Below are 18,173 nucleotides of genomic sequence, written 5' to 3' on the forward strand. Positions count from 1 at the left end.
CCTTATTTTCCGAATTTTATTGGTTTGGGATAATTTTTCGATTTGTTTTAGACTAATAAATCTATGTTTTTATAAATTCGACAAAATGTCTGGAAATACAAAATGCTTGGAGGAGTTCAAAAGAGAAGATTATCAAAGTAATCACCCATATATCCAAGATTTCAAAGAGATCTTTAAAAAGTGTTTACAGAATTTTGTATAATGGCGATAAGTGGTCTAGTAAGAAAAGATTTGGTCGACAAAGAATAATATCTCTTCCCTGAGACAGAATCATTCTAAGCATGGGATCTAGAAAAAATATGTCATTGTGATAAATTGCATTCAAATTTTGAGTGTAAAAATTGACTATGCGCAAAATAATATGGAATCTAAACAAATATCTTTCAAGGAAACATTAAAAAAACCATGCTTAAAAGTACACCACAAAATTGGATGTTTAAAACTAGGTAAAGAAAATTCTTTCTTATTGTGATAAATGTTTGTCAACAATATTTAGTGACGAAAGAAAATGGAACTTTGGTGAACCAGATAAATATAAATTTTACTGGCATGATTTAAGAAGCTAACCAAAAAGTTTATTTAGTTGAGTAGACAGCAAGGTAAAGGATCTGTAATGACTGGGGTGGTCTTGGATTTAGTGGATAAACATTTTTGTCAATTTGTAGCAAGAAAATGAACTTTCAGGGCTCTCAACAAACATTTGAGGACCATGACAGGATTTGCTGGGAGAACCAAAGTGCGTATTTCAACAAGATGGGGCATCTATTCATATGTAGACAAATCTTCATCTTGACACACATGTAGTTCAACATGAATAATATCAATGCCATGGACTGGCCATCTCTTAAATCCAATGGAGAACGTGGGGGCATGAAAAATTTATGGAAATGCATAGCAGTATTTTTCGACCAAGCAACTTAAATCAGCAATCATGGAATGAACTTTCCTCAGAGGTAATACAAAACCTTGTAGTTCCGTTGGAAAACAGTGTATTTGATGAAAGGGAATGGAAACACGATTAAATATTGATATTTGTAACTGTTTTTCTGAACCGTAATATAATTCATAAAATAAATATTATCTACAATGATGAGACAGCCTATTTTCTGTTTTTCTAAACAAATTCAGCATTTGCTGTATTTCTAATCAATTCAAACTAACTTGTGTTTCAAGTAGCGTTTATAATTATATATATATGAAAATAATTTCATCCCATTTTATTTTGACTGTGAATTGCATTTTGTGCTTTAGTCTATGTTTTAGAGGAAGAGTGTATTCATTTTCAAAAATAACTATTTACTAGTAAAGTAACTTGAATTTCAAATCATCGTTCTGTGTGATTATAATTCCAAAATAACTAATATAGGAAAACCAGGAACTAGATATAACAATTTTTGAAAGATATTAATATTTTAATATATATTGGTGAATCTTGTTTATAATGCCTTTTTTTATAGTTTAACAATTTACATTCAAGTATTTTGTTGATTTCAGCACATGAGATATTTCTCAGAACTTATTTGCTGTTTAGCAAATTAGACAATGAATCAACCCACTCTGTTTCAACAGTGCCACAGAAAGAATACCATGTAAATCCATCGAGGCCAAACATTCTTTGGAGGGTGAATGGAGAGGAGCTGTCATCGTCAACTGATCGTCACGTGGTGTGATCACTTCAAAGCGATATGTTACAGTAATATGCTATAGTAGAATATTTCGTCAGAGTTGAACCGAAAGCAAAATCATTTTTCTTTTTGAGAATCTGTATACAAATTCAAAATACTCTTCTTCATCCCTTTTGGACATTTTATTTTTTCTTTCCCTTTCAATGTCCTTTCTTTCCTCTTCTTGTTTTCTTTGCCTACTAATTATGACGTCATATTCTTTTTCCAATGTTTCTTCTTCAGTTAGGTTAGGTTAGGTTTGGTTTGGTTTGTTTTAGTGGCGCAAAAGCCATATTTGGCCATGCTGCGCCAAACGCATGACTTATCTTAATATATACAATGTTTTAAGAAAGACACACACATACAAAAAAAAAAAAAAAAAAAAAAACTACAAAACAAACTTAGAGGAGCTTATCAATTCCTATGTCATATAAAAACAAAAACAAATTTGGATGGGAATTATCTCCCAGCAAGTCTTTTAATTCAATGTTATTTTTACCAAAATGGTTTCGCCTTCATGTATTAAAACTAGGGCATTGCACCAGAATATGCTTAATGGTTAAAAGACAATGACAGGAGGAGCATGTAGGCGCTGGTTCTGAATTGAGAAGATGTTTATGTGTCAATCTGGTGTGTCCGATTTTAAGACGATTTAATAGAATTGATTGTCTTCGGCTTAAATTATTATTTTTTGTAGATCTTACCAAGGGTTGAACTTCATATAGCTTATTTTTATCTTGCTGGTCCCAAACATTTTGCCATTTTTTCGCAAGCTGATTTTTTATAGCTTGCAAAGCATCATTTAAAGGAACAAAATTTTCAATTAATGCTGTGCAACTTCTTGCGGCATTATCTACTGTTTCATTTCCCTGAATTCCTGAGTGCCCAGGAATCCAACAAAATATTATCTGTATACCCTTCTCTGATAAATATAGGTAATATTCTATACATTTCACTACTATTGGGTGACTTGAAGGAGAAACATTTTTGAGAGCTTCGATTGCGCTTTTGGAGTATGTGTATAAAATATTTCTTTTATGATTCTTTTCTGCTATTTTTATCAAAGCCCTGTATATAGCATAAATTTCCGATGTGAAAACGGAGCAGAATCTGTGCAATTTTTCTGAGAATATCTCATGCCTTAGCATTACAGCCGCACCCACATTGTTACCAGCTTTGCATCCATCTGTAAAAACAGCTTCATAATTAGAAAATTGTTGTCTGTGAGCGTTAAAAATGGACTGATAAATGAAATTTAATGTTGTCGGCTTACGCCATTTTTCAAATGTATCAATAAAATTTATAATTGTATTTTTCCATGGAGGAATTTCGTCCGATTTATTAAGGACTGGGAAGTCTTCTATTCCTAGATCTTTGAGAATTTGCCCGATCCTAAAACCAAAAGTGGGAATGAATGATGATCTCAATGCGAATAATGAACTATATATAGGATTTATGACTTTATAATGTAATGGATGAGAATCGTCACTTTTTATTCTTAAAAACAAATTAAGTGCCAACATGTTCCGTCGATGTTCTAAAGGAGGCTCGTTGCAAACAACATACAAACTCAAAACTGGGGAAGTTCTAAATGCACCTATTGACAATCGAAGACTCTGATTATGTATAGTATCGAGGGGTCGTAATGTTGATTTCGAGGCAGATCCATATATAGCACTACCATAATCAAGTTTTGAGCGTATTAATGCTCTATAGATCTTGAGTAAGCAGCCGCTTTCTGCCCCGTACCATAAGTTGGAGAGTATTTTCATTATATTCATGGAAAGCGTGCATTTCCTTTTCAGATAATCAATGTGTGGTTTAAAGGTAAGTTTTGAATCAAGAATCATACCTAAAAACTTTATTTCAGAAACAAAGGGAATTAGTTGGTTATTTAATTTAAGTTTCGGATCTGGGTGCAATCCTCGTCTTCTGCAGAAATGAATTGCAGCAGATTTTTGAGAAGAGATAGTAAAACCATTAATTTTTCCCCATTCACAAATGTTACTAATCGCTTCTTGAAGCTTTTCTCTTATGAAACCCATGTCTTCGCTTGAAGAATGTATCTGGAAGTCGTCAACATACAATGAGCCCTTTACGCCTTCCGGAAGATTTTTTATAATATTATTAATTTTTATGATAAATAAAATTTTTATGATAAAAAAAATGATAATAAAATAATGGGAAAGTGATCGCTATTATGGAGGTCCTCTGCAACATTAAAAACCCACTTAATTGCTAAAGGTGGAGAGCATAAAACTAGATCTAAAGTATGGAACGTACGGCTTGGTATATGAAAATATGTGTAAGTTTTATCATTTAATAAACAGAGATCATGGTCTTCCATCAGAGCTTCAACTTGCTGCCCTTTTAAATTAAGATCTGTACTTCCCCAAATCGGGTTGTGTCCATTAAAGTCTCCCATTAGGATAAAAGGTTGAGGGAGTTGATTTATTAGATTATTAAGTTCATTTTGCGCTATGTTATCATTCGGGGGTAAGTAAATACAACAAATTGTTTGTAAGGAACCTATATGAAGCTGAATTGCCACTGCTTGAATACGGGTATTTAAAGGTATTTCTCTGTACGGGAAGGCTTGGGAAATTAAAAGAGCCACACAACCCGACGCTCTAGAACCCTGGGTGTACTCTTTTCTAACTATATTATAATATTTGATTTTAGTGGACTGGTCTGGTGTAAGAAAAGTTTCTTGTAAACCAAGGCAAACGGGCTGGTACTTGTTTAAAATATTTTTTAAATCTTCCATATGAGAACGGAAACTTTGACAATTCCAACAAAGAATATTATTTGCCGTGTTTTTGCCTTAAGAAGTTATATTTTCTTCCCCGCTTGTCGACATTGCATCATCTTCAGATGGGTGAATCTTAATATCATATCTTTCATCATGATCTCCATCGTATTTCGTTTGTTTTAATAATTCTTGCTTTGATATTGTGCGCTTTTTTATTGAATCTTTTATTTTATCATCTAGGTTTTTCTTCTGAAATTGTAATCTAGCTTTCCTCATAGCTTTCGTTTCTTTTGAGGTTTTCGGAAGTTTCTTTGACTGTTCCTTTTTATCAGCTTTGGCAGTTGGTATGCGTGATGAAGAAATTTTGTTTAAACTATTAGAAGATGATGTTCTTCGTTCGTTGTTTAGTTTCAAAGGACTTGATTGACTTTGTTTGTTATTGCTATCTATTGTATATGTGCTTTTGGGACTTCCAGTTACAGATTTAGTTTCAATGGATACGGAAAAATGGTCTTGTTTATGAATTTCCTGGTGTGTTTGAGTGGATGCTGAAACCATCACTCTTTTCACTGCAGTAGAGTAGGAGATGCCAATTCTAGGAGTTCGCTCCATTACAATTTTTCGGGCTTCTTTAAAAGAGAGGTTTTGTTTGGTTTTGATTTTTTTGATTTCTTTTTCCTGTTTCCAACGAGGGCAAGATTTAGAATATGCTGGATGGCCATTTTTACAGTTTATACAGGAAGGAACTTTTGAGCAAGTTTGACTATCATGGCCAGTCTCGGAGCATCGCGCACATGTTTGAGTACCACGGCAAGCTTGAATTGTATGTCCAAACCTTTGGCATTTGAAGCAGCGCAAAGGATTTGGAATATAGGGCCGGACAGGACAATTAAGGTATGCTATTTTTACAGATTTAGGTATTGTTGGTAGATTGAAGGTAAGGATGAAATGTTTTGTTGGAATGAGTTTCCCATCTCTTTTTATTTTGATCCTTTTTACTTCGGTAACATTTTGATTCTTTAATTCTTCAAGTATATCATCCTCTGTGTCATTTTGCAGCTCGGATTCTGATATTACACCTTTCGATTGGTTAAGTCTAGTCTATGGGCAGCAACAATTACGTCATAGTTACCAATTTTTTCCAAGTTCACGATAGATATGGCCTGTTCTTGGGATGATACTTCTACCAGAAGATTGCCGTTTTTACATTTTTTTAAAGATTTTACTTCGCCAACATTTCTTTTTATTGTTTTGTGAATCAAAATTGCTGATACGGCATCAAAAGATCCATCTTTCCTTTTTATTATAAAAAATTTCACATTCTCAAGATACTCCTTTACAGGAGAGGTTGACGGACGCATGTCTCCGTCGGGACCGTTAGTGCGGGAACCCATAATGTGTAAGTGATGTTCATCCCGGTACGCCCCCGCCCACCATGGAGCCCAACAAGGGAAGGCAGTTGCCGGCTCTGGTTTTCTCCAGCCTAGGTACTTACCCCAGGGGTAGCACCGGGATATAGACCTACAGAGACTGCAGGCCTAACCCTCAAGCAGTGGTTTCTCGTTCCCAAAGAAAACGCACCACCAGCCGATTGACAGGAACGGGCTCATTCCTGCCGCCCGACTTACGGAGCAGCGTGAGCCAAAGGGAACGCAAGGGACCCCAGGATTCTATTTTGCCCCTAACGGGTCGCCATGCACGGCCAACACATGGGCTTAGTTTATAACCAAAATCGAAACCAAAACACCAAAACATATTGAAAGGAAATATCAATTCAACTCATAAAAATAGGAATTAGAGAATAAAAATAAGAGATGGATCGCTAGGGTAACCCGGGGGCGCGACACCCGTATTTACCAAAGCCAGTAAACCCCCTGGGAAAAGGAAAGATCCCTGGGTACCTCGGGATTGGGACACCCGTACTCACCTAAAGAAGGTGAGCCCCTGAGGGGCTTCTTCAGTTAGGAAGGGAGATATACTTTAAAAGTAAGGTTCTTTCCGAACTAAATCCATTGGGAAAGATTTGATCTCCTGTTAGTATTAAAAGTAAAAACATTAACTACAAGAATCCAATGCAAATCAAGATATGTATTAAGATTTGTAAGCTTTGCAACCTGCTCCGTTGATTTATAAAAAAACTGAGATGAGGGAAAATTTAAAGCAGCTCTTTATCGCTTCATTTCTCGGGCATATGTTCACAACCTCACTACCCTTTTCGGCTGGAAACTGATCATGCTAGGGCCCGTCATATTTAGAGAAAATTCTAAATGAAAATTTTGAAAAATTATTGCATAATGCACCCCTGTTATAACTGACCCTTGCCTTCCCTAGTATTATCCCAATATGGCTCTTGCGTCAGAAACCAATACAAAACAATCAAACCTCTAGTATTATATTATAGAATATTAATTATTTTGAATAACATGTAAAGATTTTATTTCATCAGCTCAAGCTGAATCATTATTCGATTTCAGAAGGTCGTTTCAAGAATCATGAAAATCATTTTTATTCAATTGCATTGTTATCAAACATATTAATTCCACTATCTCTTTTCAAAATAATTCTTCGTTTTTAATTGTTTGCTTCGATTTTTATCAGCGAATTAGAATGAGCGTCCATTACTATTTTTTTACTTCGTATTCAGGGCTTTATTTTATGTTGTTTTTCACTTTTCGGCAGGTGAGGATAACAAATATGCTGATTCTATAATGAACTTTTCAGACTTAAAAAAATAGTTTTGATGAACTCTAATATGCAAACGTGCTCGTATTGTGAAATGTAATATCATTTTTGATTAAATTTGTATTCAATTCAAACTTGAAAATTGTATTGAGAGAAAGGTTGCACTGCACATGATGAAAGGAATGAGAAAACAGAAAAACGAAACACATCGTGGTTTTGATTTTGATGACATTCACCATGTCGTCGTGCGTGTTCCATTTCAAAATTTTAACTTGAATTGACTTATTTTAAATGTTAGTTTAGAAATAAAACTGCTTTGTTCCTTTGTATATTTCTGTTTATCAGTCAACCTTTTATTTGAAACCACGGTTTATTATTTTAAGAAAATAAAAACGAAAAATTAAATTAATTACTTACCAATGTAAGTTCTGGCAAGGCTATAAGATATATCTCTTGCAGCAATGTGCAGCAAACCTGGATTTTCTTTGATAAATGCTGATATATATTTCATGCTCTTTTCAATTTTCATGCATGACTCTTGCAAAGTACTTTCTTTTTTTCCGTTTTCTAAGCAAATTATAATGTTTTTTTCCAAGGACAGTAGTGCTTCTGAATTTGTCTTCAACAGACTTCTTATTACATCTAATGACATCACATTTGTTGTACCTTCCCAAATTGAACATACCTAGAAACGGTAAAAAATTGTATTTACATTCGTCTCCGTAACTTATTTTTATCAAAGCTGAAAAGAAAAAGAAATAAAAAATCTTTAGTAGAATATGGTTGTTATTCAGGTAGAAAGAATCAATAGACCTATTTTTTTAAATGAGAGTTTTCCTTCAAACCCACAATTTTTCTCATTTATTATATATTTACTCGGCTAACCATGATGCAACACAACACTTGGATGTGAGTCAAGGATAAAATAGAAATAACAGAATAGAGTCAATTGTATGATACCGGAATTGAGAACCCGGACACGGTAACAGGAATTTTTACATGGAACATATTTTGGTTAAAAAAGAAAAAAAGACGATTTCGAAAATATCAAATCGTATAACAGATCTGATCACGTGATTTCTTTCTTTCTTTCTTTCTTTTTTTTTCTGATTAAAGCGATCCAAACAGTAAACTGCAAAACTTGAAATCTAGAAATAAATAAATGAATAGAAAATTTTTTAAATGTTGGTTCAACATTTGAAACATAGTACTGATTTACGTCTAGTTTTACCAATACTCAGGAGCGGATTGTGTTGGGGACCCTTGTATGTATAACTTGTATATATGCGACTGTTCAGTGATATTTTTTTGAAATAAAACAATTTCGCTTATTTTTATCCATGGTAACTCTATTATTATTAAAAATGTAGTTTTTTTTTATTTCTCTGAGGTTCGATTTAAATTATCTATTTGATTTTATAATTAGTTGTTTATTAATACACTTTGAAATCAAGAATTGAATATTTATGAAATTTATGTATATTATTCGCTTATATAAATGTACATTATTCACAAAATAACTTGGAACTCATTATATAAAAGGAAAGAAAAATTTCCTTTTTTTTTTTTTTTTTTTTTTTGCAAAATTTTTTTGGTTATGTCTATTGAATGAATATTTATCGATATCGATTGATAATTAATTATCGATCAATAGCTATTTAATATCTATCAATATCGGTAACCTTCTATTATATTCTGTGCATTATAAAGCTTAAAATGATAGTTAATTTGACTCTAAATACTAATATATAATGAAATTTGAACAGAACATGATTTAAAAAATAACTCCTTAGTTCTGAAATACAAGGACATAAATTTAAAATCGTTAATTAAAATAATATTGGTATATTAAGGGGAAATTTCTTAGTTCTAATCAATAAAAGGTTTTGAAATACATTTACATTTCCGGTTTGTAGAAAGTGATGCCAAATATAAAAGTTTCAAATTACACAAAGCTCGAGCACAGTACTTCGCATAAAGATTAATATTACTTTTTATTAAAGAATTTTAAATAAAATAAATATCGAATTGAATTTTTCCCTGGATTTATTTCTAGAAGATTCTTTAATTAATTTAGATGTATTAATGCAGTTTAGATATTTTTGCTCCCCGTGCAATAGAGACATTATGTTTAATCAGTTTACCGATATTAAACTTCTGCGACAGTTTTTGACTCTTTTCCAAAACAAAAAATGATCTCACTGCTGATTATGGGGCAATGTAAAAAATTATCAAACCTTTTTCAATTCTCGGAAATGAAATCACATTATACATTTCTAATGCTGCTTTAATTCGTTTTCCAATACTGCATCACAATAGATACTAGTTCAGTTTCTCAAAATAAAGGTTCATTTCTTCTTAAAAAATATTCAAATTAAAAAAAAAAACATTTTGATGATTTCTATATTGTGTTTAGAATTTTAATTTCTTCTTGTAATTTGTGCGGTTAAATTATCGCAAGTAACATGGAATGTGCTGTAAATGCATTTTGCATGAGAAATTCTGTACCACTGTGTACTATAAATGTGCTTCATTGTAGTAATCGCTTCTTCTGTATTTTGGTGTTACTTATTTGGCTAAAATAGAATGTGCAAACAGGATTTTAGACAGAAGAAGATATAACGATATCTCAAAGGCAAAAGTCTTTACTTCGGGGTCATGGGCACGCCCCTAGCTTTTTACTTCACTCCCGCCAGTGTTGCTGTTCAAAGCGTACACAGTATAGCCGAAGTCTTTCTAAAATTTCTATGTATTTCATTTTATTTGCAGTGATCAATAGCATGATAAAACTTTAGAATATATTTCAATATAATATTTTTTAAAGTTCTATAGTGATTATTTTTTATCTAGATAGAGAAAATTAATGTAATTGTTCCAGTTTATTTTATAACATACGGGTGTCCCAAGCCCGAGGTACCCAGGGATCTATACTCCCTTCATGCTTACTCTCCTCTACACCTTCTGCTTTTTGCTTGGTCCTTCCATCCCTCGACGGCAAGTGAGGGAGCTCTCCATGAGAAACTGTCGCCGCTCTGTTTGCTTCTTGCTTCTCATGGACAGCCAAAAACCCCACGTGTTGACCGTGCGTGGCAACCCATTAGACGGGTGGTGCACTGTTGGTCCCCAGTGTATCAATTCGATCCTTAGCTAACCACCAGAGTGGTTAGTCTGCTAGGGATCAAGCGAAGGGGTCACCTTCTGGGGCTCTGCGTTAAGGGTGGTAGACGTTCCTGGAAGTGGCCCTTAGCGTATAGGTTACGATTAGCATCAAGGTAAGCGCCGAGGCTGGGAATGCCTAGAGCCGGTGGCTGCCTTCCCTTGTTGGGCTCCGTGGTGGGCGGTGCCGTTGAAACCCGAATATGAATTGCACTTTGCATAGGTCTTTTCGAAACGTCTTTGTCCGGATATTCAATTACTGAAAATACTCCTTTTATCATTTTACATACTGACAAAACCTTCCATAATGTCTCGTCTTTTCTCATTCAGAAACTTATTGCCTCAACCATTGGAGAAGTCAAAGATACTAAGAAACTTAAATCTGGAGATTTATTGATTGCAGCAGCCACAAAATCACAAATATCTGTACTTAAAAATTTGAAGTATTTAGGATGGATGGATGGATAGTGGGATTTAGTGGCGCAAGAGCCAAATTTGACTATACTGCGCCAGTCGTATGGTTAAAATATATAAGGTGGTTTTTATGCAAGATTCTGTAGAATTAAAAACTGATTAAAAAATTGCAAGGTCATATCTACAAACATTGTAAAAATTGGTAACAAATTGAAATGTCAAATAAAATTGTAAAAGCCAATTTCTTTTAAAAATTTAAAAAGGTTTTTGTGGGGACGTTCCCCCACGAGCTTTTCCATGTCCACTGTTGAAGTACAGAAAAAACGTAAACGATGATGATTAAAATTAGGACACTCTATTAAAAGATGAAGAACGGTTAAAATCACTTGGCATCTAGAGCAGAAAGGAGCTCGATCGCCGAATAAAAGGTGTTTATGTGTATAACGAGTGTGACCAATGCGGAGTCTAGACAATTTGACGTCTAGCTCTCGCACTGGTAAACAAGGCCAGGATGAAATGATAGGTTTTATGACATAAAGTTTGTTATTAATATGATTATTCCATGATTCCTGCCAGAGTGAGTACAGACGACGTTGAAAAATATTTTTAGCATCACAGAACGGGATGTCTCGCTGTGCAAGCAAAGATGCACTCTTTGCTGCGTTATCCGCCAGCTCATTACCAGTGATTCCGACATGACTTGGAATCCAGCAAAATAATATCTTAAATTCCCTGTTTTTTAAAGTTCTTAGAAGATCAAGAATTTCCAGGGCAACCGGGTGAATCTGATTATTGCAGTTGGAAAACATTGTCAATGAACTCATGCTGTCAGTATAGATACAAAATTTACGATCAGAGGAGAGTGAAATCCTCTGAAGAGCATAAAAGATGGCTAATAATTCAGCAGATAAAACAGATAGAGATGAATCTAGACGGTAACTAAATGTGTCGGTATCAAAAACAATACCGCAACCAACATGGCCTTCTGATTTCGAACCATCCGTAAATATTTTTAAATAATCTGAATACTGACAGCGATGAGAATGAAACAGATTCTGGTAGACAATAGGGGCAGTACTCTGCTTCTCAAAACCAGAGAAGGGATTTAAAAATGAAAACTGAGGAATATTCCAGGGAGGAAAGGAAAATGGATCGGAAGTCTGGATTACCTTATCATGAAGTCCATAATCACGAAGGAGCAGTTTAACTCTCTCGCAGAATGGAAGTACATGAGAGCGACGAGCATTATAAAGTCTCCGAAGACTAACTGGAAATATCAAAGAACACACCGGATGCTTCGGAACAGACAGTGCTCGAAGATAATATTGGGCAGATAATTTTTCACGCCGTAAACTTAGTGGTAGATGATGGCAGAGAACATACAGACTATTCACAGGCGAGGTGCGAAATGCTCCTAAGCTAATTCTCAAAGCAGAATGATGTATGGTATCAAGTCTACGTAAAACCGTAGGACGAGCAGAGCCATACACCATACTTCCGTAATCTATACGGGATAAAGTCACTGCTTGATAAATTCTGAGCAAAGAAGTTCGATCTGCTCCCCAAGTGGTTCTGGACAGTACCTTGAGAATGTTTAATGACCTGTCGCATTTCTTCCGCAAATGTAGGACATGCGGAAGGAAAGTGAGCTTACGGTCAAATATTATCCCCAAAAACTTTATTTCATTTACCACAGGGATGGTAGCATTACGAATCTGAACTTTGGGATCTAAATGAATACCCCGTTTCCTACAAAAATGGACGCATCTACTTTTCTCTGGAGAAATCGTATGTCCATTTTCATTGCACCAATTTACAAGTTTGTTTACAGCAACCTGCAGTTGTCGCTCTATCAGGTTTATATTGCTCCCTTGGCAAGATATCTGGAGATCATCCACGTATAATGTGCCTTGAATAGATGGAGGTAAAACATTAATTATTTGGCTAAAATGGACAATAAAAAGAGTAACACTAAGAATGCTACCCTGCGGGACACCTTCAGTTTGAATAAAATCATTTGAATAGACGTTACCCATGCGAACTTTAAACGTTCGACAAGATAAAAAGTTTTTTAAAAATATCGGTAAATTTCCTCTAAAGCCATAGTTAAAAAGCGTTGAGAGTATGCCGTGATTGAAGTATTTAGGAGAATTTCCTGAGGAAACGTATGCTCATAAATCATTGAACTATTGCCGTGGTTTATTTCCGAACTTGATCTCGAATCTGTTTCAGAGTCCAAACGTGTAAGTGAGCTAAAAAGCCAAAAAGTTTGTGAAGCCCGCCGAATAAAAATAAAACGTAATGGTCAACTAATTTCAACGAAGCACATAATCTTAACTTTTTGTACTCCTCAGCTTCCGAAAACTATTCTTGCTGGCTATGCACTATATAAGGTTCGCCCTTATATTTCTACTCCTTTACGATGTTTTAACTGTCAGAGGTTCGGCCATTCGAAAAACGCTTGTCGAGGTAAACAGACTTGTTCCCGCTGTGCATCATTCGGTCATTCCAGTACAGAATGTAATGCAGATCCCAAATGTATCAATTGTGATAAAACCTGTACCGCAGATTCCAAGTAGTGCAATAAGTGAAAAATGGAAAAGAAAATTCAAGAGTTCAAAGTAACTAAAAATTTATCGTATTCTGAGGCAAGGAAACTTGTGTATCCCCAACCCTCTAATACATCAGCTTCATTACCATACTCACAAGTAGTCAAAAATACCATTTCTGGTTGTACTCAGACAGATGAAAAATTAACTCGAGTTGTTTGTCCTCCACTTACAAAGTTACAACCTTTAACAATTAATAAATCACAGTCAGATACTAATCCATGTACTCCCGTTATTGCTCAGAACCTTGCTTCACGAACTGCAAAGGATTTTAAGAAAAAAGAAAAATCAAAATATAAAGAGAGAACTAAAAAAACGGAAAGTCAAATATCTCCAGTTTGTGAAGAAACGAACTTTTCGAAACTTACAATCGATCCAGCATTTGGTGAAACTTGTATTCCTCCGCCAACTGGTAATGAATGTGAAACTACTAATGTCTCATCCAATGAAATACCACAGAACCTGCACACATTTAAAACTGTTACATATAAGAAAAAACATTAAAAAAAATATCAAAATTCTAAAATATGTCGAATTCTAAATTCTGGAAGACTTCACCTCGACAAGTTTCCCAATCTATACCAGTCTCTAATTTTAGCTCTTCGCAGACCATAAATTCCAAACCAGCTAATAAAATGGATGAAACCAACTCTGAGCTTGAAACCATGTCCACAGATAAGCCCAATCAAAATACTGACACTGAAATAGAATCGGATAATGCTATTGAATACAACCCTCACGAAACAATCGATTAAACCCCACCTGCTCCGGAACCTTCTACCGATTTCACCGCAGTTGATAAAGCTGTTTTTAGACAAAGTCCCCAAAAATGTACGGTTCAATGGGTTGATCTTAAAAAAAATTTACAATGAATCTTCAAATACACCTATTCATAAGAAATACATTAAAAAACATCGAATAAAAAGATTACAATGAATTTTTTAACTTGATTTTGTAATATATTGTGTCTGTTTTAATATTATGAGATTTGCATTTTCACGTTTTCATGAATATTTTAATCTTTTAACATTTTTGGAAAATTTTTCTTTCTGGGATATAATTTGCATTTTTAAGAATGCTGATACTATTCATTATCTGTCTTTCATTTTATCACGGGAATTTGTAATTTTAAATTATGTGTCTGAATTGTACTTCACATATTTTTTAATACCATATGTCTAGCGCAGTATAGTGTTTGTCTACCATAAGCTTGGCGCAGCATAGCCAAACATGGCTCGTGCGCCAGAAAAATCCAATCAACCAACCAACCAACCTGTCCAATTAATAAGCGAATTAAATCCATAAGCCTTGATGCACCGTTATGTTTCAAAAGTAATCTTTTCCCTCCAAATATTCGTCATTTAGAAAATACTTTCTCTCAATCTATAATTTTTTTTCCTTCAAAACGTCCATGGAAATCCTAAAAAGTCAGGTACTTCAGTTTCATAGTCGTTTCATCATATTTTATTTTCTCCAAACTGTTTCTGTACCGTTCCACAATTACTTTACATTTCTATGGGGGAAAATATACCACAAAGGCATAAATAAGATGAATAGAAAAAGTAATCTAGTATAGATATTTAATTACAATCAGAAAATTGAATTGAATCACTGCTGAATGTACTGGATTTAGTGAGAACTTTTACACACAGCTTTCTTATCTCCAAATATTTTTTTCAGAATGGTGTGCCCAGATTATTTTACCTTTTTTAGTTATTAGCAACTATCCAGATAGTAAATCGGAGATCATAAACAAACCATAAAAAGCCACACACGTTCAGTATTTTCTTCAAATTATGAGGTCTCTAGTTGTCCGGGCCTTATATTATCCTTTGCAGCACTCACTGAAATACTTTGTTGATTTGAAAATAGCTCTTTACTCTCAATGCTTCATAAATTTCCCGAGAGTTTTCCCCACAAATTCACAAAAATTTGATAAATCTAAGGTTAAAAATTATTATTTCACAAAAGAAATATTGAGCTTTGATGGTTATTTACATTCCAATGGTTCCAACGCCAACAAATTAGATAGGCAAATATTATCTTAAAATCTCTCTATGAGTATATTTCATGTGTTTATTGGGCACACTACGTATTTCAGTTAAAGCAAAATACTCGCTTGAGCAAGTTGCTTGTAATTACATATTAGGAAGAAAAGTAAATGAAACATACTGGCACGAAAAAGTAGATAAAATGCTTGCGATTTAAATGGGTGGTAACTAAGGATTGGATTGTAAGGTTTAGTGGCGCAAGAGCCATACCTGGCCATACTGCGCCAGACCTATGGTTAAAATATTAAATACTTGTCTTATATAAAAATGTAAAAGTGGAAACTAATTGACAAAATTGCTTTGCAATGTCTCGTAACATTATCAACAAGGTGTAAAAAATGACAATAAGAAGAAATATTAAATAAGATGATAAAAACCAACTGCTTTTAAAAATTTAAAAAGATTTTTATGGGGACGTTCCCCCACTAGCATTTGCATGTCCACTGTTGAAGCATGAAAAAATCTTAGACGGTGATGTTTAAAATCAGGACATTCAACCAAAAGGTGATGAACCGTTAAAATCACTTTGCATCTCGTGCAAAATGGAGCTCGATCGCCGAATAAAAGATGTTTATGTGTAAGACGTGTGTGGCCAATGCGGAGTCTAGTTAATTTAACGTCTAGCTCTCGCACTGGTAAACAAGGCCAGAAAGAAATAAAAGGTTTTATCGTGTGAAGTTTGTTATTAATTTGATTGTTCCATGACTCCTGCCAGAGTGAGTAAAAATGACGTTGGATTGCATTTTTCGCGTCACTAAATGGGATGTCTCTCTGTATAAGCAAAGACGAACTCTTTGCAGCATTATCCGCGAGCTCATTACCAGTGATTCCAACATGACTCGGAATCCAGCAAAATAGTATCTCAAACCCCCTGTTTTCTAGAATCCTTAGAAGATCTAGGATTTCCACGGCAACTGGATGAATCCGATTTTGAATACTGGAAAGTATTTTCAATGAGCTCATACTGTCAGTATAGATACAAAATTTTCGCTCAGAAGAGAGTGAAATCCTTTGAAGAGCATAAAAAATTGCCAATAGTTCAGCAGATAGAACTGAAAGAGATGTGTCTAGGCGGTAACTGAATATATCAGTATCGAAAACAATTCGACAACCAACATGACTATCTGACTTTGAACCATCCGTAAAAACTTTTAAGTAATCTAGATACTGACAGTGATGAGAATTAAAGAGATTCTGGTAGACAATAGGGGCAGTATTCTGCTTCTCAAAACTAGAGAAGGGATTTAGAAAGGAAAACTGAGGCATATTCCATGGGGGAAAGGAAAAGAGATCAGCAGTCTGTATCATCTTATCATGGAGCTCGGAATCACGAGTGAGTGAGTGAGTGAATGAAGTTTTATGGCACAAAAACCAATTTTGGTTATGCTGCGCCAAACATATGGTATATATCAAGTACAAATGGTGGATTAAAACTCTTATAGTTGGATTTATAAAAAAGGTTAAATGATTCAAACGTGATTCATCTCTAAAACAAGGTACAATGAAAGATTAACAAATGTTATTAATCAGAAATACGCGATAAAAATAATCAAGGAATGGTAAAAGATTGTGACATATGTAATGTTTTCTTGACAAATGCCAATGTTGTTTGCAATAGTTAAAAACCAAGTGCTAAAACCAGTGTTAGCTTTTTTTCTTACGTCGATGTTTAACATATTTCCTTTTAAAAGTTGAATAAAAGCGTGGATTAGTGATTGTCCGACTGGTTGATGGCTGATGTCTAACGTCGTTTATTATGTCTTCGTCAATGGTTTCTTCGGGATCATAATCAATGAAATCATCCGATTCTGCATCATCAGAAAGTAAATTATCAGTTAATATGGATTCTCTCAGTGGATTGGTTGAACCTGGTAATTCGCTTGTATCTTGGACAAATGTGTTTGAATCTCTAAATTCAGAAACAAAAACATTTTCATTAGAATCCATATTGTTATATTGCTTGGTTTTTTTCTTTTTTGGAGGCCGTGTGACATTACAAATTTTGTCATCTGTAAGAGTTGAAACAGAGATTTTAGAAGCACTGAACAGGTTAGTAGAACTTAAATCTGTTTGTACAAATTTTTCAGTTGTAATAAAGGATTTTCTTTGCTGCACTATAGTTGCAAATGATGGAACAGATGGTGGTAAACACAGTTTTTTTGCTTCTGCATAAGAAATATTTTTTAATGATTTCAGCCTCTGAATTTGTTTTTCTTGTTGCCATGTAGGACAAGCCTTTGAGCTTGATTCATGCGGCTGCGAACAATTCGCACACTTCGGCTCTGAATGACAGTCAGTAGAAGAATGCCCAACTGATGCACATCTAGAGCACACAAAATTTCCACGACAGGCAGCTTTTGAATGTCCAAACCTTTGACATTTATAACATCTAATCGGGTTGGGGATAAAAGGCCGTACACGACAGTACAAGTAACCAGCTTTTACAGATTTGGGTAGTTCAGTTTTATTGAAGGTTAAGATTATACTATTAGTTGGTTGTAATTCAGAACCTTTCTTCATAAAAATACGACGAACATGAATAACGCCCTGATCAGCGAATCCTTCTAAAATTTCCGATTCTGAAGTGTTGAACAATTCAGGCTCAGAGATAACACCTCGAACAGAATTCAGAGTTTTGTGGGGTGTTACAGATATTGGAATGTCAAGTAATGTTTTTGCAATAAGAAAAGAATTTGTTTGCGTCGAAGGCAAAGTTTCAATCAAGAAATCACCCGATTTTAATTTTTTAATTGATTTTGGTTCCCCACCAATGCCTGTAATACCTTTGTAGATTGCAAAAGGTGAAAGAGAAGAAATGTTTCTCGATTTATCAAAGGACAGAATT

The 18,173-nt window shown here is 34.4% G+C and overlaps 1 protein-coding gene across 1 annotated transcript in view; it reads right to left on the reverse strand.

The window, feature by feature from the left end:
* Positions 1 to 18,173, reverse strand: part of LOC129958787 (acyl-CoA dehydrogenase family member 11-like) — a 220,242-nt gene that overhangs the window by 26,339 nt on the left and 175,730 nt on the right. The window contains exon 11 of the mRNA XM_056071462.1: positions 7,516 to 7,783. Coding sequence (XP_055927437.1) covers positions 7,516 to 7,783 — 268 coding nt within the window. The remainder of the gene's footprint in view (positions 1 to 7,515; positions 7,784 to 18,173) is intronic.

Source organism: Argiope bruennichi, chromosome X1 (genome assembly GCF_947563725.1).
Source record: "Argiope bruennichi chromosome X1, qqArgBrue1.1, whole genome shotgun sequence".
Classification (NCBI taxonomy): Eukaryota; Metazoa; Arthropoda; class Arachnida; order Araneae; family Araneidae; genus Argiope; species Argiope bruennichi.